Source organism: Procambarus clarkii, chromosome 35 (genome assembly GCF_040958095.1).
Source record: "Procambarus clarkii isolate CNS0578487 chromosome 35, FALCON_Pclarkii_2.0, whole genome shotgun sequence".
NCBI classification, from domain to species: Eukaryota; Metazoa; Arthropoda; class Malacostraca; order Decapoda; family Cambaridae; genus Procambarus; species Procambarus clarkii.
In genome coordinates, this window is record NC_091184.1 from 14903228 (window position 1) to 14927558 (window position 24331).

General features: G+C 55.0%; 1 protein-coding gene across 2 annotated transcripts in view; it reads right to left on the reverse strand.

Moving 5' to 3' along the window:
- LOC138371369 (uncharacterized) overlaps positions 1-24331 on the reverse strand; it is a 560082-nt gene that overhangs the window by 190827 nt on the left and 344924 nt on the right. For both annotated transcript variants that reach the window (XM_069336150.1, XM_069336149.1), the window contains exon 4: positions 13332-13478. In XM_069336150.1, coding sequence (XP_069192251.1) covers positions 13332-13478 — 147 coding nt within the window. The remainder of the gene's footprint in view (positions 1-13331; positions 13479-24331) is intronic.

Here is a 24331-nt window from a genome sequence, read left to right on the forward strand (position 1 = left end):
AGGGGGTTGGTGCTGGACCTGTAGCTCCAGCACACCTCTTCTGGCAGGGGGTTGGTGCTGGACCTGTAGCTCCAGCCCTCTCTACTGGCAGGGGGTTGGTCCTGTACCTGTACCTTCAGCCCCCCTCTACTGGATTTATAGCTCCAGTCCCCCCCTCTACTGGCAGGGGTTGATGCTGGACCTATTGCTCCAGGCCCCCTCTATTGGCAGAGTGTTGGTGTTGGACCTGTAGCTCCAGCCCCCTCTACTGGCAGGGGGGTTGGTGGTGGACCAGTACCTCCAGCGCCCCTCTACTGGTAGGGTGTTTGTGTTGGACCTGTAGCTCCAGCCCCTGTCTACTGGCCGGAGGGAGGGGGGGGGGGGGGAGGGTTGGTGCTGGACCTATAGCTGTAGCTCCAGCTCCCCCCTCTACTGGCAGGGGGTTGGTGCTGGACCTGTAGCTCCAGCCTCCCCTCTACTGGCAGGTGGTTGGTGCTGGACCTGTAGCTCCAGCTCCCCCACCTATTGGCAGGGGGTTGGTGCTGGATTTGTAGCTCCAGTCCCCCCCTCTACTAGCAGGGGATTGGTGCTGGACCTGTAACTCCAGCATCCCTCTACTGGCAGGGGGTTGATGCTGGACCTGTAGCTCCAGCCCTTCTATACTGGCAGGGGGTTGGTGCTAGACCTGTAGCTCCAGCCCCTCTCTACTGACAGAGGGTTGGTGCTGGACCTGCAGCTCCAGCCCTCTTCTACTGGCAGGGGGTTGGTGATGGACCTGTACGTCCAACCCCCCCTCTACTGGCAGGGGGTTGGTGCTGGACCTGTACTTCCAGCATTCCCTCTACTGGCAGGGGGTTGGTGTTGGACCTGTAGCTCCAGCCCCCCTCTACTGGCAGGGGGTTGGTGCTGGACCTGTAGCTCCAGCCCCCTCTACTGGCAGAGGGTTTATTCTGGACCTGTAGCTCCAGCCCTCTTCTACTGGCAGGGGGTTGGTGCTCGACTTGTAGCTCCAACCCCCCCTCTACTGGCAGGGGGTTGATGCTGGACCGCTGGACCTGTAGCTCCAGCCTCCCTCTACTGGCATGGGGTTGGTGCTGGACCGCTGGACCTGTAGCTCCAGCCACCCTCTACTGGCAGGGGGTTGGTGCTAGACCTGTAGCTCCAGCCCCCCTCTACTGGCAGGGGGATGGTCCTGGACCGCTGGACCTGTAGCTCCAGCCCCCCTCACCTGGCAGGGGGTTGGTGCTGGACCTGTAGCTCCAGCACACCTCTTCTGGCAGGGGGTTGGTGCTGGACCTGTAGCTCCAGCCCTCTCTACTGGCAGGGGGTTGGTCCTGTACCTGTACCTTCAGCCCCCCTCTACTGGATTTATAGCTCCAGTCCCCCCCTCTACTGGCAGGGGGTTGATGCTGGACCTATTGCTCCAGCCCCCCTCTATTGGCAGAGTGTTGGTGTTGGACCTGTAGCTCCAGCCCCCTCTACTGGCAGGGGGGTTGGTGGTGGACCAGTACCTCCAGCCCCCCTCTACTGGTAGGGGGTTTGTGTTGGACCTGTAGCTCCAGCCCCTGTCTACTGGCCGGAGGGAGGGGGGGGAGGGTTGGTGCTGGACCTATAGCTGTAGCTCCAGCTCCCCCCTCTACTGGCAGGGGGTTGGTGCTGGACCTGTAGCTCCAGCCTCCCCTTTACTGGCAGTGGGTTGGTGCTGGACCTGTAGCTCCAGCTCCCCCATCTACTGGCAGGGGGTTGGTGCTGGACCTGTAGCTCCAGCCCTTCTATACTGGCAGGGGGTTGGTGCTAGACCTGTAGCTCCAGCCCCCCTCTACTGACAGAGGGTTGGTGCTGGACCTGTAGCTCCAGCCCTCTTCTACTGGCAGGGGGTTGGTGCTGGACCTGTACGTCCAAGCCCCCTCTACTGGCAGGGGGTTGGTGCTGGACCTGTACTTCCAGCATTCCCTCTACTGGCAGGGGGTTGGTGCTGGACCTGTAGCTCCAGTCTCCCTCTACTGGCAGGGGGTTGGTGTTGGACCTGTAGCTCCAGCCCCCCTCTACTGGCAGGGGGTTGGTGTTGGATCTGTAGCTCCGGCCCCTCTCTACTGGCCGGGGGGGGGGGGGGGTTGGTGCTAGACCTTTAGCTCCAGCTCCCCCTTCTACTGGCAGGGGGTTGGTGCTGGACCTGTAGCTCCAGTCTCCCTCTACTGGCAGGGGGTTGGTGTTGGACCTGTAGACCCAGCCCCCCTCTCCTGGCAGGGGGTTGGTTCTGGACATCTAGCTTCAGCCTCCCTCTACTGGCAGGGGGTTGGTGCTGGACCTTTAGCTCCAGCTCCCCCTTCTACTGGCAGGGGGTTGGTGCTGGACCTGTAGCTCCAGTCTCCCTCTACTGGCAGGGGGTTGGTTTTGGACCTGTAGACCCAGCCCCCCTCTCCTGGCAGGGGGGTTGGTTCTGGACTTGTAGCTTCAGCCTCCCTCTACTGGCAGGGGGTTGGTGCTGGAACTGTACCTCCATCCCCCCTCTACTGGCAGGGGGTTGATTCTGGACCTGTACCTCCAACCCTACCCATCTAGTGGCAGGGGGGTTGGCGTTGGACTTATAGCTCCAGACCCCATCTACGGGCAGGGGGTTGGTGCTGGACCTGAAGCTCCAGCCCTACTCTACTAGCAGGGGGATATTGCTGGACCTGAAGCTCCAGCCCCCCCCCCTCTACTGGCTGGGGGTTGGTTCTGGACCTGTAGCTCCAGCCCACCTCTACTGGCAGGGGGATGGTGCAGGACCTGTAGGTCGAACCCCCTCTACTGGCAGGGGGTTGGTGCTGGACTAGTAGCTCCAGATCCCTTCTACTGGCAGGAGGTTGGTGCTGGACCGCTGGACCTGTAGCTCGAGCCCACCTCTACTGGCAGGGGGTTGGTGCTGGACCTGTAGCTCCAGCCCCCCTCTACTGGCAGGGGGCTGGTGCTGGACCTGAAGCTCCAGACCCCCTCTACTGGCAGGGGGTTGATGCTGGACCTGTAGCTCCAGCCCACCTCTACTGGCAGGGGGTTGGTGCTGGACCTGTAGCTCCAGCCTCCCTCTACTGGCAGGGGGCTGGTGCTGGACCTGAAGCTCCAGACCCCCTCTACTGGCAGGGGGTTGGTGCTGGACCTGTAGCTCCAGCCCACCTCTACTGGCAGCGGGTTGGTGCTCGACCTGTAGCTCCAGCCCCACTCTACTGGCAGGGGGTTGGTGATGGACCTGTAGCTCCAGCCACCCTCTACTGGCAGGGGGTTGGTGCTAGACCTGTAGCTCCAGCCCCCCCTCTACTGGCAGGGGGTTGGTGCTGGACCGCTGGACCTGTAGCTCCAGCCTCCCTCTACTGGCAGGGGGTTGGTGCTGGACCTGTAGCTCCAGCCTCCCTCTACTGGCGGGGGGCTGGTGCTGGACCTGAAGCTCCAGCCACCCTCTACTGGCAGGGGGTTGGTGCTAGACCTGTAGCTCCAGCCCCCCTCTACTGGCAGGGAGTTGGTGCTGGACCGCTGGACCTGTAGCTCCAGCCTCCCTCTACTGGCAGGGGGTTGGTGCTGGACCGCTGGACCTGTAGCTCCAGCCACCCTCTACTGGCAAGGGGTTGGTGCTAGACCTGTAGTTCCAGCCCCCCCTCTACTGGCACGGGGTTGGTCCTGGACCGCTGGACCTGTAGCTCCAGCCTCCCTCTACTGGCAGGGGGTTGGTGCTGGACCTGTAGCTCCAGCCCTCCTCTACTGCCAGGGGGGTTGGTGCTGGACCTGCAGCTCCAGCCCCCCTCTCCTGGCAGGGGGTTGGTGCTGGACCTGTAGTTCCAGCACACCTCTTCTGGCAGGGGTTGGTGCTGGACCTATAGCTCCAGCCCTCTCTACTCGCAGGGGGTTGGTCCTGTACCTGTACCTTCAGCCCCCCCTCTACTGGATTTATAGCTCCAGTCCCCCCCTCTACTGGCAGGGGGTTGATGCTGGACCTATTGCTCCAGCCCCCCTCTATTGGCAGAGTGTTGGTGTTGGACCTGTAGCTCCAGCCCCCTCTACTGGCAGGGGGGTTGGTGGTGGACCAGTACCTCCAGCCCCCCCTCTACTGGTAGGGGGTTTGTGTTGGACCTGTAGCTCCAGCCCCTGTCTACTGGCCGGAGGGAGGGGGGGGAAAGGTTGGTGCTGGACCTATAGCTGTAGCTCCATCTCCCCCCTCTACTGGCAGGGGGTTGGTGCTGGACCTGTAGCTCCAGCCTCCCCTCTACTGGCAGGTGGTTGGTGCTGGACCTGTAGCTCCAGCTCCCCCATCTACTGGCAGGGGGTTGGTGCTGGATTTGTAGCTCCAGTCCCCCCTCTACTAGCAGGGGATTGGTGCTGGACCTGTAACTCCAGCATCCCTCTACTGGCAGGGGGTTGATGCTGGACCTGTAGCTCCAGCCCTTCTATACTGGCAGGGGGTTGGTGCTAGACCTGTAGCTCCAGCCCCCCTCTACTGACAGAGGGTTGGTGCTGGACCTGTAGCTCCAGCCCTCTTCTACTGGCAGGGGGTTGGTGCTGGACCTGTACGTCCAACCCCCCCTCTACTGCCAGGGGGTTGGTGCTGGACCTGTACTTCCAGCATTCCCTCTACTGGCAGGGGGTTGGTGCTGGACCTGTAGCTCCAGTCTCCCTCTACTGGCAGGGGGTTGGTGTTGGACCTGTAGCTCCAGCCCCCCTCTACTGGCAGGGGGTTGGTGCTGGACCTGTAGCTCCAGCCCCCTCTACTGGCAGAGGGTTTATTCTGGACCTGTAGCACCAGCCCTCTTCTACTGGCAGGGGGTTGGTGCTCGACTTGTTGCTCCAACCCCCCTTCTACTGGCAGGAGGTTGGTGCTGCACCTGGACCTCCATCCCCCCTCTACTGGCAGGGGGTTGATTCTGGACCTGTACCTCCAGCCCTACCCATCTAGTGGCAGGGGGGTTGGCGTTGGACTTATAGCTCCAGACCCCATCTACGGGCAGGGGGTTGGTGCTGGACCTGTAACTCCGGCCCCTCTCTACTGGCCGGGGGGGGGGGGGGGGTGGTTGGTGCTTTACCTTTAGCTCCAGCTCCCCCTTCTACTGGCAGGGGGTTGGTGCTGGACCTGTAGCTCCAGTCTCCCTCTACTGGCAGGGGGTTGGTGTTGGACCTGTAGCTCCAGCCCCCCTCTACTGGCAGGAGGTTGGTGCTGGACCTGTAGCTCCGGCCCCTCTCTACTGGCCGGGGGGGGGGGGTTGGTGCTGGACCTTAAGCTCCAGCTCCCCCTTCTACTGGCAGGGGGTTGGTGCTGGACCTGTAGCTCCAGTCTCCCTCTACTGGCAGGGGGTTGGTGTTGGACCTGTAGACCCAGCCCCCCTCTCCTGGCAGGGGGTTGGTTCTGGACATGTAGCTTCAGCCTCCCTCTACTGGCAGGGGGTTGGTGCTGGACCTTTAGCTCCAGCTCCCCCTTCTACTGGCAGGGGGTTGGTGCTCCAGTCTCCCTCTACTGGCAGGGGATTCGTGTTGGACCTGTAGACCCAGCCCCCCCTCTCCTGGCAGGGGGTTGGTTCTGGACTTGTAGCTTCAGCCTCCCTCTACTGGCAGGGGGTTGGTGCTGGAACTGTACCTCCATCCCCCCTCTACTGGCAGGGGGTTAATTCTGGACCTGTACCTCCAACCCTACCCATCTAGTGGCAGGGGGGTTGGCGTTGGACTTATAGCTCCAGACCCCATCTACGGGCAGGGGGTTGGTGCTGGACCTGAAGCTCCAGCCCTACTCTACTAGCAGGGGGATATTGCTGGACCTGAAGCTCCAGCCCCCCCCCCCCTCTACTGGCTGGGGGTTGGTGCTGGACCTGTAGCTCCAGCCCCCCTCTACTGGCAGGGGGCTGGTGCTGGACCTGAAGCTCCAGACCCCCTCTACTGGCAGGGGGTTGGTGCTGGACCTGTAGCTCCAGCCCACCTCTACTGGCAGGGGGTTGGTGCTGGACCTGTAGCTCCAGCCTCCCTCTACTGGCAGGGAGCTGGTGCTGGACCTGAAGCTCCAGACCCCCTCTACTGGCAGGGGGTTGGTGCTGGACCTGTAGCTCCAGCCCACCTCTACTGGCAGTGGGTTGGTGCTGGACCTGTAGCTCCAGCCCCACTCTACTGGCAGGTGGTTGGTGATGGACCTGTAGCTCCAGCCACCCTCTACTGGCAGGGGGTTGGTGCTAGACCTGTAGCTCCAGCCCCCCTCTACTGGCAGGGGGTTGGTGCTGGACCGCTGGACCTGTAGCTCCAGCCTCCCTCTACTGGCAGGGGGTTGGTGCTAGACCTGAAGCTCCAGCCCCCCTCTACTGGCAGGGGGGTTGGTCCTGGACCGCTGGACCTGTAGCTCCAGCCTCCCTCTACTGGCAGGGGGTTGGTGCTGGACCTGTAGCTCCAGCCCTCCTCTACTGCCAGGGGGGTTGGTGCTGGACCTGTAGCTCCAGCCCCCCTCTCCTGGCAGGGGGTTGGTGCTGGACCTGTAGCTCCAGCACACCTCTTCTGGCAGGGGGTTGGTGCTGGACCTGTAGCTCCAGCCCTCTCTACTGGCAGGGGGTTGGTCCTGTACCTGTACCTTCAGCCCCCCTCTACTGGATTTATAGCTCCAGTCCCCCCCTCTACTGGCAGGGGTTGATGCTGGACCTATTGCTCCAGCCCCCCTCTATTGGCAGAGTGTTGGTGTTGGACCTGTAGCTCCAGCCCCCTCTACTGGCAGGGGGGTTGGTGGTGGACCAGTACCTCCAGCCCCCCTCTACTGGTAGGGGGTTTGTGTTGGACCTGTAGCTCCAGCCCCTGTCTACTGGCCGGAGGGAGGGGGGGGGGAGGGTTGGTGCTGGACCTATAGCTGTAGCTCCAGCTCCCCCCTCTACTGGCAGGGGGTTGGTGCTGGACCTGTAGCTCCAGCCTCCCCTCTACTGGCAGGTGGTTGGTGCTGGACCTGTAGCTCCAGCTCCCCCATCTATTGGCAGGGGGTTGGTGCTGGATTTGTAGCTCCAGTCCCCCCTATACTAGCAGGGGATTGGTGCTGGACCTGTAACTCCAGCATCCCTCTACTGGCAGGGGGTTGATGCTGGACCTGTAGCTCCAGCCCTTCTATACTGGCAGGGGGTTGGTGCTAGACCTGTAGCTCCAGCCCCCCTCTACTGACAGAGGGTTGGTGCTGGACCTGTAGCTCCAGCCCTCTTCTACTGGCAGGGGGTTGGTGCTGGACCTGTACGTCCAACCCCCCCTCTACTGGCAGGGGGATGGTGCTGGACCTGTACTTCCAGCATTCCCTCTACTGGCAGGGGGTTGGTGCTGGACCTGTAGCTCCAGTCTCCCTCTACTGGCAGGGGGTTGGTGTTGGACCTGTAGCTCCAGCCCCCCTCTACTGGCAGGGGGTTGGTGCTGGACCTGTAGCTCCAGCCCCCTCTACTGGCAGAGGGTTTATTCTGGACCTGTAGCTCCAGCCCTCTTCTACTGGCAGGGGGTTGGTGCTCGACTTGTAGCTCCAACCCTCCCTCTACTGGCAGGGGGTTGGTGCTGGACCGCTGGACCTGTAGCTCCAGCCTCCCTCTACTGGCAGGGGGTTGGTGCTGGACCGATGGACCTGTAGCTCCAGCCACCCTCTACTGGCAGGGGGTTGGTGCTAGACCTGTAGCTCCAGCCCCCCTCTACTGGCAGGGGGTTGGTCCTGGACCGCTGGACCTGTAGCTCCAGCCCCCCTCTCCTGGCAGGGGGTTGGTGCTGGACCTGTAGCTCCAGCACACCTCTTCTGGCAGGGGGTTGGTGCTGGACCTGTAGCTCCAGCCCTCTCTACTGGCAGGGGGTTGGTCCTGTACCTGTACCTTCAGCCCCCTTCTACTGGATTTATAGCTCCAGTCCCCCCCTCTACTGGCAGGGGGTTGATGCTGGACCTATTGCTCCAGCCCCCCTCTATTGGCAGAGTGTTGGTGTTGGACCTGTAGCTCCAGCCCCCTCTACTGGCAGGGGGGTTGGTGGTGGACCAGTACCTCCAGCCCCCCTCTACTGGTAGGGGGTTTGTGTTGGACCTGTAGCTCCAGCCCCTGTCTACTGGCCGGAGGGAGGGGGGGGGGAGGGTTGGTGCTGGACCTATAGCTGTAGCTCCAGCTCCCCCCTCTACTAGCAGGGGGTTGGTGCTGGACCTGTAGCTCCAGCCTCCTCTTTACTGGCAGTGGGTTGGTGCTGGACCTGTAGCTCCAGCTCCCCCATCTACTGGCAGGGGGTTGGTGCTGGATTTGTAGCTCCAGTCCCCCCTCCACTAGCAGGGGATTGGTGCTGGACCTGTAGCTCCAGCCCTTCTATACTGGCAGGGGGTTGGTGCTAGACCTGTAGCTCCAGCCCCCCTCTACTGACAGAGGGTTGGTGCTGGACCTGTAGCTCCAGCCCTCTTCTACTGGCAGGGGGTTGGTGCTGGACCTGTACGTCCAACCCCCCCTCTACTGGCAGGGGGTTGGTGCTGGACCTGTACTTCCAGCATTCCCTCTACTGGCAGGGGGTTGGTGCTGGACCTGTAGCTCCAGTCTCCCTCTACTGGCAGGGGGTTGGTGCTGGACCTGTAACTCCGGCCCCTCTCTACTGGCCAGGGGGGGGGGGTTGGTGCTGGACCTTTAGCTCCAGCTCCCCCTTCTACTGGCAGGGGGTTGGTGATGGACCTGTAGCTCCAGCCACCCTCTACTGGCAGGGGGTTGGTGCTAGACCTGTAGCTCCAGCCCCCCTCTACTGGCAGGGGGTTGGTGCTGGACCGCTGGACCTGTAGCTCCAGCCTCCCTCTACTGGCAGGGGGTTGGTGCTGGACCTGTAGCTCCAGCCTCCCTCTACTGGCAGGGGGCTGGTGCTGGACCTGAAGCTCCAGCCACCCTCTACTGGCAGGGGGTTGGTGCTAGACCTGTAGCTCCAGCCCCCCTCTACTGGCAGGGGGTTGGTGCTGGACCGCTGGACCTGTAGCTCCAGCGTCCCTCTACTGGCAGGGGGTTGATGCTGGACCGCTGGACCTGTAGCTCCAGCCACCCTCTACTGGCAGGGGGTTGGTGCTAGACCTGTAGCTCCAGCCCCCCCTCTACTGGCACGGGGTTGGTCCTGGACCGCTGGACCTGTAGCTCCAGCCTCCCTCTACTGGCAGGGGGTTGGTGCTGGACCTGTAGCTCCAGCCGTCCTCTACTGCCAGGGGGGTTGGTGCTGGACCTGTAGCTCCAGCCCCCCTCTCCTGGCAGGGGGTTGGTGCTGGACCTGTAGCTCCAGCACACCTCTTCTGGCAGGGGTTGGTGCTGGACCTGTAGCTCCAGCCCTCTCTACTGGCAGGGGGTTGGTCCTGTACCTGTACCTTCAGCCCCCCCTCTACTGGATTTATAGCTCCAGTCCCCCCTCTACTGGCAGGGGGTTGATGCTGGACCTATTGCTCCAGCCCCCCTCTATTGGCAGAGTGTTGGTGTTGGACCTGTAGCTCCAGCATCCCTCTACTGGCAGGGGGTTGATGCTGGACTTGTAGCTCCAGCCCTTCTATACTGGCAGGGGGTTGGTACTAGACCTGTAGCTCCAGCCCCCCTCTACTGACAGAGGGTTGGTGCTGGACCTGTAGCTCCAGCCCTCTTCTACTGGCAGGGGGTTGGTGCTGGACCTGTACGTCCAACCCCCCCTCTACTGGCAGGGGGTTGGTGCTGGACCTGTACTTCCAGCATTCCCTCTACTGGCAGGGGGTTGGTGCTGGACCTGTAGCTCCAGTCTCCCTCTACTGGCAGGGAGTTGGTGTTGGACCTGTAGCTCCAGCCCCCTCTACTGGCAGGGGGTTGGTGCTGGACCTGTAGCTCCAGCCCCCTCTACTGGCAGAGGGTTTATTCTGGACCTGTAGCTCCAGCCCTCTTCTACTGGCAGGGGGTTGGTGCTCGACTTGTAGCTCCAACCCCCCCTCTACTGGCAGGGGGTTGGTGCTGGACCGCTGGACCTGTAGCTCCAGCCTCCCTCTACTGGCAAGGGGTTGGTGCTGGACCGCTGGACCTGTAGCTCCAGCCACCCTCTACTGGCAGGGGGTTGGTGCTAGACCTGTAGCTCCAGCCCCCCTCTACTGGCAGGGGGTTGTTCCTGGACCGCTGGACCTGTAGCTCCAGCCTCCCTCTACTGCCAGGGGGTTGGTGCTGGACCTGTAGCTCCAGCCCCCCCTCTACTGGCACGGGGTTGGTCCTGGACCGCTGGACCTGTAGCTCCAGCCTCCCTCTACTGGCAGGGGGTTGGTGCTGGACCTGTAGCTCCAGCCGTCCTCTACTGCCAGGGGGGTTGGTGCTGGACCTGTAGCTCCAGCCCCCCTCTCCTGGCAGGGGGTTGGTGCTGGACCTGTAGCTCCAGCACACCTCTTCTGGCAGGGGTTGGTGCTGGACCTGTAGCTCCAGCCCTCTCTACTGGCAGGGGGTTGGTCCTGTACCTGTACCTTCAGCCCCCCCTCTACTGGATTTATAGCTCCAGTCCCCCCTCTACTGGCAGGGGGTTGATGCTGGACCTATTGCTCCAGCCCCCCTCTATTGGCAGAGTGTTGGTGTTGGACCTGTAGCTCCAGCATCCCTCTACTGGCAGGGGGTTGATGCTGGACTTGTAGCTCCAGCCCTTCTATACTGGCAGGGGGTTGGTGCTAGACCTGTAGCTCCAGCCCCCCTCTACTGACAGAGGGTTGGTGCTGGACCTGTAGCTCCAGCCCTCTTCTACTGGCAGGGGGTTGGTGCTGGACCTGTACGTCCAACCCCCCCTCTACTGGCAGGGGGTTGGTGCTGGACCTGTACTTCCAGCATTCCCTCTACTGGCAGGGGGTTGGTGCTGGACCTGTAGCTCCAGTCTCCCTCTACTGGCAGGGAGTTGGTGTTGGACCTGTAGCTCCAGCCCCCTCTACTGGCAGGGGGTTGGTGCTGGACCTGTAGCTCCAGCCCCCTCTACTGGCAGAGGGTTTATTCTGGACCTGTAGCTCCAGCCCTCTTCTACTGGCAGGGGGTTGGTGCTCGACTTGTAGCTCCAACCCCCCCTCTACTGGCAGGGGGTTGGTGCTGGACCGCTGGACCTGTAGCTCCAGCCTCCCTCTACTGGCAAGGGGTTGGTGCTGGACCGCTGGACCTGTAGCTCCAGCCACCCTCTACTGGCAGGGGGTTGGTGCTAGACCTGTAGCTCCAGCCCCCCTCTACTGGCAGGGGGTTGTTCCTGGACCGCTGGACCTGTAGCTCCAGCCTCCCTCTACTGCCAGGGGGTTGGTGCTGGACCTGTAGCTCCAGCCCTCCTCTACTGCCAGGGGGGTTGGTGCTGGACCTGTAGCTCCAGGCCCCCTCTACTGGCAGGGGGTTGGTGCTGGACCTGTAGCTCCGGCCCCTCTGTACTGGCCGGGGGGGGGGGGGGGTTGGTGCTGGACCTTTAGCTCCAGCTCCCCCTTCTACTGGCAGGGGGTTGGTGCTGGATCTGTAGCTCCAGTCTCCCTCTACTGGCAGGGGGTTGGTGTTGGACCTGTAGACCCAGCCCCCCTCTACTGGAAGGGGGTTGGTGCTGGACCTGTAGCTCCAGCCGCCCCTCTCCTGGCATGGAGTTTGTGCTGGACCTGTAGCTCCTGCCCATCTCTACTGGCAGGGGGGTTGGTGCTGGACCTGTAGCTCCAGGCCCCCTCTACTGGCAGGGGGTTGGTGCTGGACCTGTAGCTCCAGCTCCGCCTTCTACTGGCAGGGGGTTGGTGCTGGATTTGTTGCTCCAATCCCCCCTCTACCAGCAGGGGGTTGGCGCTGGACCTGTAGCTCCAGCCCCCTCTACTGGCAAGGGGTTGGTGCTGGACTTGTAGCTTCAGCCTCCCTCTACTGGCAGGGGGTTGGTGCTGGACCTGTAGCTACAGCCCCCCTCTACTGGCAGGGGATTGGTGCTGGACCTGTAGCTGCAGCCCCCCCTCTACTGGCAGGGGATTGGTCCTGGACCTGTAACTCCAGCCCCCCCTCTACTGGCAGGGGGTTGGTGCTGGACCTGTAGCTTCAACCCCCCCTCTCCTGGCAGGGGGTTGGTGCTGAACCTGTAGCTCCAGCCCCCCTCTACTGGCAGGGAGATGGTGCTGGATCTGTAGCTCCAGCCCCCTTCTACTGGCAGGAAGTTGGTGCTGGACCTGTAGCTCCAGCCCCCCCCCCTGTAATGGCAGGGGGTTGGTTCTGGACCTGTAGCTCCAGCCCCCCCCCTGTAATGGCAGGGGGTTGGTTCTGGATCTGTAGCTCCAGCCCCCTTCTACTGGCAGGAAGTTGGTGCTGGAACTGTACCTCCATCCCCCCTCTACTGGCAGGGGGTTGATTCTGGACCTGTACCTCCAGCCCTACCCATCTAGTGGCAGGGGGGTTGGCGTTGGACTTATAGCTCCAGACCCCATCTACGGGCAGGGGGTTGGTGCTGGACCTGAAGCTCCAGCCCTACTCTACTAGCAGGGGGATGGTGCTGGACCTGAAGCTCCAGCCACCCCTCTACTGGCAGGGGGGGTTGGTACTGGACCTGTAGCTCCAGCCCCCCTCTACTGGCAGGGGGTTGGTGCTGGACCTGTAGCTCCAGCCCCCCTCTACAGGCAGGGGGTTGGTGCTGGACCTGTAGCTCCAGCCCCCCTCTACTGGCATGGGGTTGGTACTGGACCTGTAGCTCTAGCCCCCCTCTACTGGCAGGGAGGTTGGTGGTGGACCTGTAGCTCCAGCCCCCCTCTACAGGCAGGGGGTTGGTGCTGGACCTGTAGCTCCAGCCCCCCTCTACTGGCAGGGAGGTTGGTACTGGACCTGTAGCTCTAGCCCCCCTCTACTGGCAGGGGGTTGGTGGTGGACCTGTAGCTCCAGCCCCTCTCTACTGGCAGGGGGTTGGTGGTGGACCTGTAGCTCCAGCCCCCCCTCGACTGGCAGGGGGGTTGGTGGTGGACCTGTAGCTCCAGCCCCCCCTCGACTGGCAGGGGGGTTGGTGCTGGACCTATAGCTCCAGCCCCCCTCTACTGGCAGGGGGTTGGTGCTGGCATTGTTTGAGAGTTTGTTGGCAGTTTCAAGGCTTCAGTCTCTCTGTACCCAGCAGTGATCTCTTTTGGTTCGCTGTTTTCTTGGATGCTTTCCCGGTAGGTTGGTGGAGTGTCTGCGCCTCTCTGAGGGGGCCAGGATCCAGGGTTCAATAGAGGATCACAGGTTGAATCATTGCTCAGGACAGAAATGGTTCCCATTTTTCCTTTCACCAGATTTCTCTGTTCACCTACCAGTAATGTTTATCCAGGAGTAAGGCAACTATTGTGTATTGTATATTAAGTCAGTAGTTGACCTTGGGGAACCTCGATAAACCTAAGAACAGCTTCCTCTCCTCAAATTGCAACTCAATATCTTGTGATATGAGAAAAAACTTACTGTTAATTGCTTCTGGGGGATCTCTCCAGTGATTTCCTGAACTTTATTCATGATGCTGGAGGCTGAGTCTCCCAGGTGTACGGGGTCAGCTGTGGCACCTGTCTCCGTGGTCGTCATCTCCAGGGCCTCCCTGATGGTCTCCTGCACCTGTCATTACCAACACAAACATTAATGGTGGAGGCTGAGTCTCCCAGGTGTACGGGGTCAGCTGTGGCACCTGTCTCTGTGGTCATCATCTCCAGGGCCTCCCTGATGGTCTCCTGCACCTGTCATTACCAACACAAACATTAATGGTGGAGGCTGAGTCTCCCAGGTGTACAGGGTCAGCTGTGGCACCTGTCTCTGTGGTCATCATCTCCAGGGCCGCCCTGATGGTCTCCTGCACCTGTCATTACCAACACAAACATTAATGGCGGAACCTGGACTATAAAGGCTATCAGGCTCTGAGTAAAGTAACCGGAATACAATGAAGCATTAGGTTCTGAGTAAAGAAACTGTACTACAATGAAGTATCAGGCTCTGAGTAAAGTAATTGACTATAATGAAGCATCAGACTGAGTAAAGTAATTTGACAATATAAGCAGGTGATGAGTCACAATAACATGGCTAAAGTATGTTGACCAGACCACACACTAGAAGGTGAAGGGACGACGACGTTTCGGTCCGTCCTGGACCATTCTCAAGTCGATTGTGATGAGGAAGTAGAGACAGGCAATAAAATATATTACAATATAAAATATATTGACAATATAAGTAATGTTGTTTCTCTACACTGATTATAGTGTAGAGAAACACCAAGATGACAGTTGACATGGGTGTAGTGAACACTGAGTGCTGACCACAGTGTAGAGAAACACCAAGATGACAGTTGACATGGGTGTAGTGAACACTGAGTACTGTATTGACCACAGTGTAGAGAAATGCCAAGATGACAGTTGACTTTATTATTAACACTGTTTCAGGTGTTAGAGCAAAAAATACAGCATTGAATGTAATGAAACGCCATTTTCTGGGGGAGACCCGGAGGCTCCCCGGACCTATTCAGGCTGATATGAATATATTAGACTTTGGCATCAGTCATGTGAATGGAGTTCTTATCCCTACCAGGGACCACAAGCCAGAACCTGGCCCACTCACATAGGCACAAGGAGCAATGACCTATAGAATCCCCCATATTATTGGACGCCTTCTGTCTGCCATCGACAGGGGTCAGGCACCCAGAAAGGTAAATGCCCAAAAACAAACCCCCTATTCTGGTTAAAAGATTGCTACTAAAAGCCAGGCTATTGGACAGAACTCCCCAACTGAAAATCGAGCATGACGTCACAACAGTCACCCTTTTATTTTCTGCGCAGCTCTCCCCTCCCTGGGAGGGGGAAGAGGGAGCCCCAGACCCCCGCGCTGACTATTCATGCCCCAGTTCTGAGACTGGATGTCAAAACACGCATAAAACTGTCAACCAGATGGAGGGAGGGAGGTTGCCGAGGGAGCCTCTGGCATTTAATTACATTAAATGCTGGTTTTCTGGGGGAGCCCCTTTGGCTCCCCGGAGCTACTTACCCAAAGACAACAAAAGGAGGGACTTACCCGGGAGACGGTCGCCACTCGCTCCTCAACTTGAAGTCGAGACAACTGGCTGCAACTGCCGACCCAATGCGACACATACCAGACTAAGGAATGACCGAATGTCAGGCCAAGACATGTTACCGAAGACGGCAGCCTACACAGCAAACTTACAAACGTCGTGGGCACAAGGATAGACCGCAGGCTGGCTTGACCAAATAACCCTGTGGATGACCTGGGAGACCCGAACCCTGGAAAAGGGAAGTTGGGAAACCAGGTCAACCCAAAGCATGTCCCCGGCCACCGAGGCCGTGGCACGCATGTAACAGCGGAAAGCCGCAACCGGACACAACACATGACGCACCCCCTGGCCGAACCAACAAAGCATCAACAACCTAAGGACCACTATAGAAAGTAGCAGTCTCATTCTTTGCCAGAAAAGAAGGAGACGGCTGCAACCGAAAAAACCTACCACCGGGACCAAGAGAGCAGAAAACCCCTGTGCAGGAGGAGAGTATGAAGCTTCCCAACCCAAACCCCCCAGAGGCCAATGCCAACAAGAAAAGAGCCTTGGAGAAACAGTCCTGAACCAAAGGGGCCACACAAACCGAGAAGACAGAAAAAAGAGCATCCGGTCCAACGACCAGGACGGTTCAGGAGGCACATAAGCAGGCTGGAGGTAAAACAACACGAGACAGCTTGGGGAACAGTGCAGAAGAAACATCAATGCCGAACGCAAGCTGCAGTGGCTCTGCCAGCGCAGCACGATATGAGGTGACAGTATTGTAGAAACCCACTAATCCGAAATCCGCCAATCCGGAAAATGCCCTAATCTGGCAAAAATCATGGCCGGATAAAGTTATCTCTCTATCTGGCGAAAATTTCCATGGAAGCCGGACTAGCAGATATTTGGCCAAATCAACAGCCTAACACTCATTGTACACCACCACCGAGAAGTGAGGGAGTCATGAAGGGAGGGAGTCACCCTCACTGCTGCTCACTTCCTCTGTCCCACTCACATTCACTGCCTCCCTTCCCAAGAGATCCTTCTGTAGGTGGCAGTAGATTGCCAGCCAGAAATAGCCTGGAGAATTTCCATTAAATATAATAAACCATTCATAAAACAAGTAATTTTATAACTTTTTATTATCCTAATAATATTATTAAACAAAATCTGTACCCAAAAATATATATGAGCATGTACATCCAGAATTTAAGAAACAAATCTGTCTAACGGGGTCGAGTGTGTTAGGGTTATTGGAGTGAGCCAGCCCTCCCCCACCACCGACACACCTCCCCCACCCCCACCCCCCACATGCCGTATACACACACTGCTATACTGGTCACATAGTTCAACTGTCCATAATACATAAGTAAAAATGTATTTGTTTAATTAATAAACAGGAAGCAATAAAACATGTTAATGATTATTAATTTATCATAAGACTGTACACTTAACACAAAAATCAACATTTAATAGCATAAAGCTAAGATATAAATTTTAATATGGGTGGGAGACTTTGTTCGGTGCTTTGTCAGTGAATTAACACGCTGACTTCATAACACACCTTTTCAAAAAGGTGACACCCCCAGGGTCAACACTTGCATCGAAGGAGCTTCAGCATATTTCAACAATCCTAAGTATTGTAGTACAGGATGATGATAGTGAGTGGTGTCCCAGAGAACATAAAGGTATAGTGCTTTTGAAAAATAGGTGAGATAACAGGAATGTGCCAAGGGAAGTGAAAAATTGGATGAGAAAAAGTTGCCCTAGTGTTTCCAGTGCAGAGAAGAACAGTCAAGATGGCCGCCTGCAAGAGGAAATACAAAACAGAGCTTGATTTTGCTGGATTCAATGAAGAAAGCATTGATATACCCAGTCTATACAACAAGTCGGTAAAATTAGATACTATAGTGAACTCTCATGTAGAAATAATTAGTAAATTGAAAGAAAGTAATGACCATTTAAATAGCAAAGTTTTATGTCTTGAGGGTTTAGTGAAAGACTTGTGCATGGATAAGAATCAATTGGAAACAAATTGCAAAGCCATGGAAGAAGAAAATAAACTCTTAAAAATAATTTTGAAAGAAGTTAAAATAAATTTAAACATAAATAACTACAATAGGTTAGGTAAGGAAATTCAACAGGAGAAACAGCTTTTGTCAGCACAGATGGAGGAAGTTACACAGGGAATAGAACAGTGCAAGAAGGATATGCAACTCACCTATGCACAAGTGGCCAAGGAGAAGGAAAAAATTGAAGAAGCAGTAAAGGAAGCCAAACACTGCAGTAATCAAGATAAAACAAATATTAGGCTGGAAGTCAGAACGAAATTGGCATCTATCTTGAGATAGATCTAACCCGAAGTTGGTGCAAAACACAGTTGATCGGAGTAATTCTCTGATAATTTTTGGCTGCAAAGAAAAGAAGATAACATCTAGGTCAGAAAGAGCTGTAGAAGAAGCGAAAGTAGTAGATAAAATTGTTGGCCTCGTGGAAGGTCTTACAACCATAGAGAATGTGTGCGACTACAGGAGAATAGGCAGGTATGTAAAATGGAAAGATCGACCTTTGAGGATCACCCTAAATGGTGCCAAACAGATGGAAGAAGTACTAAATAATGCTAGAAAATTACAAAGTGATGAGGATGGGAAAGTGTGGTCGTTAAGACGAGATCTTTCAAAAGAAGATAGAAAGAAGCTGAAACTGAACCTCGCCGAGGCAAAAAGTTTAAATGAGAGCAGGAATGAAGAAGAAATCAATTCTTTTTTCTACAAAGTGATAGGGATAGGCAGACCAGTAAAGTGGTACATAAAGGCAAACCAACAAAAGCATTAGAGAGAGGGGGAGTGAAGAATAAGGAGAGGGGAAACAAGTTCCTGAAGATTGCATACACCAACATAGATGGAGTGAGATTGAAGATACTGGAGTTAAGTGATGTAATACAGCTGCAGACACCAGAAATTGTTGCACTCACGGAGACAAAACTTGAAGATGTTATTTTAAATGAGGTCATATTCCCAAGGGGTTACTCAATTTGGAGACGGGACAGAAAAATTAGGAAAGGCAGTGATGTTGCTGTGCTAGTGAAAGAACACCAAAAGGTGAACGAAATAATGACTGACAATCCACAAGAAGTTGACATAATAGCACTAGAGATCTGCCATGAGGATGATAAACTAATGATCATAAATGCATATAGTCCACCGCCAAGCAGCACATGGTCAAAGGAGGAGCTAGATAGTAAATGAGAAGGTTTTATAACAATAATGAGAGAGATTATAGCGAGAGCGGATAACGATAGATCATGACTGTTGATAGTCAGCGACATCAACTTGAAATCCATAGACTGGGAAGCATATGAAGCTAAAACAGAAGATTTTTGGACCTGTAGATTTGTAGACCTCATCCTGGAAACATTCTTGTATCAACATGTTAAACAAGCTACGAGGATGAGGGAAGGGGACGTTCCCTCCATGCTAGATTTGATATTTACCAGGAAGGAGGAAGAAATATTTGACAAACAGTACCTTCATTTTTGGGTAAAAATGACCATGTCTTTTTGGGAATAAAATATGCAATGCTTTATAGTCTGGAAGAAAATAAGGTGGTTGAAGCAGTTGAAAAACCTGACTTCAGGAGAGGACATTATGGCGACCTTAGAATTTTTGTTAGTGAGTATAATTGGACAGACTTGTTGCTAGGCAAGGAAGTGAATGAGATGTATGTCAAGTTTTGTGAAGTATATGATAAAGGCACAAAAAAATTTATACCAAAACAGAGATGCAGAACTAGGAAACAGGATTGGTTCAATAGAAATTGCGAGAAGGCCAGAGACCAAAAGACATAAAAATGGATTCAATACAGGAAGAGGCCAAACCCCCAAAAATACCAGCGATACAAAGATGCGAGAAACAACTACATGGCAGTGAGGAGAGAGGCAGAAAGAAGTTTTGAAAAAGGGATTGCAGACAAATGTAAAACAGAACCAGGTATATTCTATAAATTCATAAACAACAAACTGCAGGTAAAGGATAATATTCAGAGGTTGAAAATGGGAAATAGATTCACAGAAAATGAAAAGGAAATATGTGAAACATTAAACAAAAAATTCCAAAGGGTGTTTGTACAAAATGAAGTCTTCAGGGAACCAGACACAATAAGAATTCCAGAGAACAACATAGAGCACATAGAGGTGCCTAGAAACGACGTGGAAAAAATGCTCAAGGAGCTAAGTAAGAACAAAGCAGTTGGTCCAGATGGAGTTTCACCATGGGTTCTAAGAGAATGTGCACCTGAGCTCAGCATTCCACTTCAACTGACTTTTCAGGCACCCCTGTTTACAGGAGTTGTAGCTGATGTGTGGAAAAAGGCTAACATAGTTCCAATCTACAAATGTGGAAGCAGGGAAGACCCCCTTAATTATAGACCTGTATCATTGACAAGTGTAATAGTCAAAATATTGGGAAAAAAAGTAATTAAAGCTAAATGGGTACAATACCTGGAGAAAAACAATATAATATCAGACAAACAGTATGGTTTTCGATCTGGAAGATCCTGTGTAACGAACTTAGTTTCTATGATCGAGCCACAGAGATCTTACAGGAAAGAGATGGTTGGGTTGATTGCATCTATCTGGACCTAAAAAAGGCTTTCGACAGAGTTCCCCATAAGAGGTTGCTCTGGAAACTGGAACATATTGGAGGGTGACAGGTAAGCTTCTAACATGGATGAAAAATTTCCTGACAGAAAAATGAGGGCCGTAAACTGAGGCAAGATATCAGATTGGAGGAATGTCACGAGTGGAGTACCACAGGGTTCAGTTATTGCACCGGTAATGTTCATTGTCTACATAAATGATCTACCTGTGGGAATACAGAATTATATGAACATGTTCGCTGATGATGCTAAGATAATAGGGAAGATAAGAAACCTAGATGATTGTCATGCCCTTCAAGAAGACCTTGACAAAATAAGTATATGGAGCAACACTTGGCAAATGGAATTTAATGTGACTAAATGCCATGTTATGGAATGTGGAACTGGAGAACATAGACCCCACACAACCTATAAATTATGTGAGTAATCTTTAAAGAATTCTGAAAAAAAGGGATCTAGGGGTGGTTCTAGATAGAAAACTGTCACCTGAGGACCACATTAAGAACATTGTGCGAGAAGCCTATGCTACACTAATTTCAGAATTGCTTTTAAATACATGGATGGAGAAATACTAAAGAAATTGTTCACGACTTTTGTTAGACCAAAACTGGAATATGCAGCGGTTGTATGGTGCTCATATCATAAGAAGCACATCAACAAACTGGAAAAGGTGCAATGACATGCCACTAAGTGGCTCCCAGAACTGAAGGACAAGAGCTACGAGGAAAGGTTAGAGGCATTAAATATGCAAAAACTAGAGGATAGAAGAAAAAGAGGCAATATGATCACTACGTTCAAAATAGTAACAAGAATCAATAAAATTGATTGGGAAGAATTCCGAGACCTGGAACTTCAAGAACAAGAGGTCATAGATTTAAACTAACGAAACAAAGCTGCCGGAGAAATATAAGAAAATTCACTTTTGTAAACAGAGTGGTAGACGGTTGGAACAAGTTAGGTGAGAAGGTGGTGGAGGCCAAAACCGTCAGTAATTTCATAGCGTTATATGACAAAGAGTGATGGGAAGACGGGACACCACGAGCGTAGCTCTCATCCTGTAACTACACTTAGGTAATTACACATCCCTCACTACCTCTCCTCCACTGACTGGACTGGACTGACTGACTTGACTGACTTGACAGCTCCCTCCATGCCTGCCTTTGGATAACTTAAGTTTGCAAACCAAGTGGTTGTCTGTACAAACATTTTTGGAAATGGTCACTTTTGGACTCACGCGGTGAAAAAGTATGTTAATCCAGAAAACCGGCTAATCTGGCATGGGGTCCTACCCATATAGTCCGGATTAGCGGGTTTATACAGTAATCTGCATAAGATGACGGTCCCAAAACAACAACGAAAGGAAGAAGAGGACAACCCTATCAGAGACCTATGAAGGGATAAGAAATAACGGAAGGACCGCCAGGAAACTTCATACTGCTACAGAGATGAAGCATGCAGGTGGGACACCATTAACAAAGCCACCTGATCACCATACAAACGGAGATAGACCCACATCAAAAAGACCAGACATGAAGACTCAAGGAGAAGATAGAACCAGCTACGTAACGGACCAGTCCGATCTACTGAAATCGGCAGAGCCACGGGAAGACCCGCGGGGTTCGGACATCGAGCAAGCAGCACCTGAAACCAAGGCTGGGCCGGCCACCAAGGAGCTAAGAGGACTACTCTCCCTCGGTAGTCTCCAAGCGAGTTAGGACCTGGAGTAACAGCTGAACCAGGGGGAAGAGGTAGAGGAAACCCCACCTTGACCAGTCCTGCCTGAAGGCGTCGACCCTGACAGCCTTGCAGTTGGGGAAGGGTGCCACATATAATGGGAGGCGCCCCAACCATGCAGATGCAAAGAGGTCCACCTCCAGGAGCCCGTATGTCCGGCAGAGCCAATTGAACGAGTCAGCGTCGACTGTCCATTCCGTGGACAGTGGAATGAACCAAGACAGGCCGTCCGCCAGGACGTTGGACACCCCCCTGAACGTGAACTGCCAGGAGAGCCGAACACCGAGAACTCAGCAGACGAGTCAACCGAAGCGACCAGCCCCAATGAGCCAAAGACCACATCGAACCCCAGCAATGAACCACTGGGGAGCACTCCAAATGGAGCCTGACCATCAATCCGCGAGCAACTTGAACCCTACGAAGTGACAGCCACACCGCCGCGAACTCCCACATCAAGCGGTGGGTCAGGAAGGAAAGACCTCACCGCCCCTGACTGGTCCTCTGAGCACTGGTCATAAAGCCCCCAGACTAAAGACAATGCGTCCATGAACACATTGAGCGAGGGCTCGGGTAGGCAGCAAGGCAGTGAACCCCCGAAAAACCCAAAGAGGAAGTCAGCGACTCAGCAACTGATGCAAGGCCCCCAGAGGCCAAACCCAGCAATCGCGAGAGAGGCCAAAGGGATGACCCCAAAGGAATCAGAACAGCCAACGAAGCCAAACCCAACCCGATGGGTAGACCATAACTGCTAAGCTCAGACTCCCGCACAAACCCTCGAGCAACCGCCGGGTGACCCGGGAGCCCCCCAGAAACAGGCGAAGGCGGGACTGCTGCCAAAGGGCCTCCGGAGGAAGAGACAAGGAAGCACTCCGAGAGTCCCACACAAGACCCAGCCAAGACCGAACCTGAGAGCGAACCAGATGGGACTTCTCCAGCTCACCAGGAACCCGAATCAGGCGAGCTGGGAAAAAACAAATCCCTGGCGAGCAGACATGCGGACTGGCTGGGAGCCCACACCAGCCAGTCATCGAGGTAGGCCAAAACCCGAACCCTTAAGAAAAGCAGATGGGCCACCACGACCTGGGTAAGGCGTGTGAACACGCAAGGTGCCAGATTCGAGCCGAATGGAAGGCAATGAAAATGGTAAGCCTGATGCCCCACAAAAAAACCAAGCCAGTCCCTGAACCCCAGATGAATTGGGACATGCCAATATGCATCCCGGAGTCAAGGGACACCATCCAAGTGCCCGGCTCCAAGAAAAGACAGACCTGGGACAGGGTAGACATCCGAAAGGAGGGGCAGGAGACCCAAGGGTTCAGATAGAACAAGTCCAGAGTGAACTGCAGGTCTGCACAGTCCCGTTTCAGAACCGGAACATGCAGGACCCACCTGAGGGACCCACCCACCAGCCCTGAACCCCCTAAAGGAGGAGAGGCCACCCAACACCACCGCAGGCCATCAGAAACAATATGAAAAGCCCATTATGAGCAGAGCGATCACGCTAACCAGCCATCGTCAGTTCTGAAGGCTGTGTCGTCCCCAAAACTGGCACCACTGGCCTACCACGACAAGAGGAACCCTAAGCCCTGGCACAACCCTTCTGGGACGACCTCCCCACAGGCCCCCTGGAGAACAAACAAGACAAGTTCGAAATGGGACGGCAACCGGAAAAAGCTACCTGAAGATACTGCACCACCGCAGACTCTGCAAACAGCAAAGGACAAACAGGCAAAGAAACCTAAGAACCAGAGCCCAAGCTGATTCCACGGATTGAACGATCACTGCCTGCCGACATGCGAGATAAGAAACAAAAAACAGACACCACATCCCGCAGGATCAATGCGAACAGCTTCAACAGGGCAGACGATGCCCGCACTACCAAAACCAACCCAAAACCATTAGACCCAGGATCGGTCCCAAGTGCCTCCATGTCCTCCTCAAGTCAATTCAAAGACCACTCGAGAAGGAAAAAGAACCGCAAGACCAACACCAAAAGGCTACGGGCGCAAAAATCCTCAGCAACCAGTGCAGTTAAAAGGGTGAGAACCTGCATGTGAAGCTGCACAATGCCGCCATCCCGAGGAAGGGCAGGGGCGAACAAGCACGCATTGAGGTGCTCAAAGTTGTCCCCCAGGTAAACCTGAACCACCATAAGAGCCTCCTGCACCTCATGAGGCAGGATGCAAGAGGCCAAAAACCTCCGGAAGGACTGGACTGAAGCACACAAGGAAACACAGAACCGAATCTGGGGAGGGGTCGACACCATATCAAACTCGTACAGGGAGGGAAGATAAGAAAACCCAACCCCCTGTAACAAGCCCTGCTCAGAGAGCACCAAAAACCAAGCGGGGTGTAATGGGCCCAAGCCTCCCAAGTCAACCCCTCCACCCGCCCCGGGAGCCTCCACATCAGGACCCGGGGCTGAGCCGTCCTCCAAGCCCCCTGCCTCAAAAGAAAAGGCAGAAGCCGCCGGAAAAGCTGGAACAAAGAGGGCCCACTGGTCAATCCCAGAAGCACCAGCTGAAGGAACAGGCTTGAATGCCTCCATCGTCACACAGGAAGGGGCATCCCCTGAAACTGTCAGAGTCTCAACACCAACTAAACCCTACCCCGACTCTGAAACTCTCAGACGCATCGGAGCCAGAAGCAAGGGGGAGGGGGAAGGAACAAAACGAACAACAGCAGGGGAAGGACAAGGGGGCACTAACGAAACCAAAGTCGAAACGACTAACACCCCCAAATCTGGGTCCCTATAACCAAACATGGGGCAGTCTCAGGGCTTCCGGGTGAGCATCCAACCTAGCTCATTGCAGCAACCTAAAACGCGCATGCAATGCCGTAGCTGCCTGCACCCGAAGATCATTATCAGTGGACTGGGTGTATTGGAGTACAAACAAGGAACAAAACTCGCAGAACTCCAGGTTGAAGGTGTCACCGACCCAACAGGCAGCATGACGGAGGCACAAACAGTGAATGTCACCCTGAGATAAGAAGACAGAGCAACCTTTAAAACTCGTACAAAGCAAGATGGGACTCGAGGGAC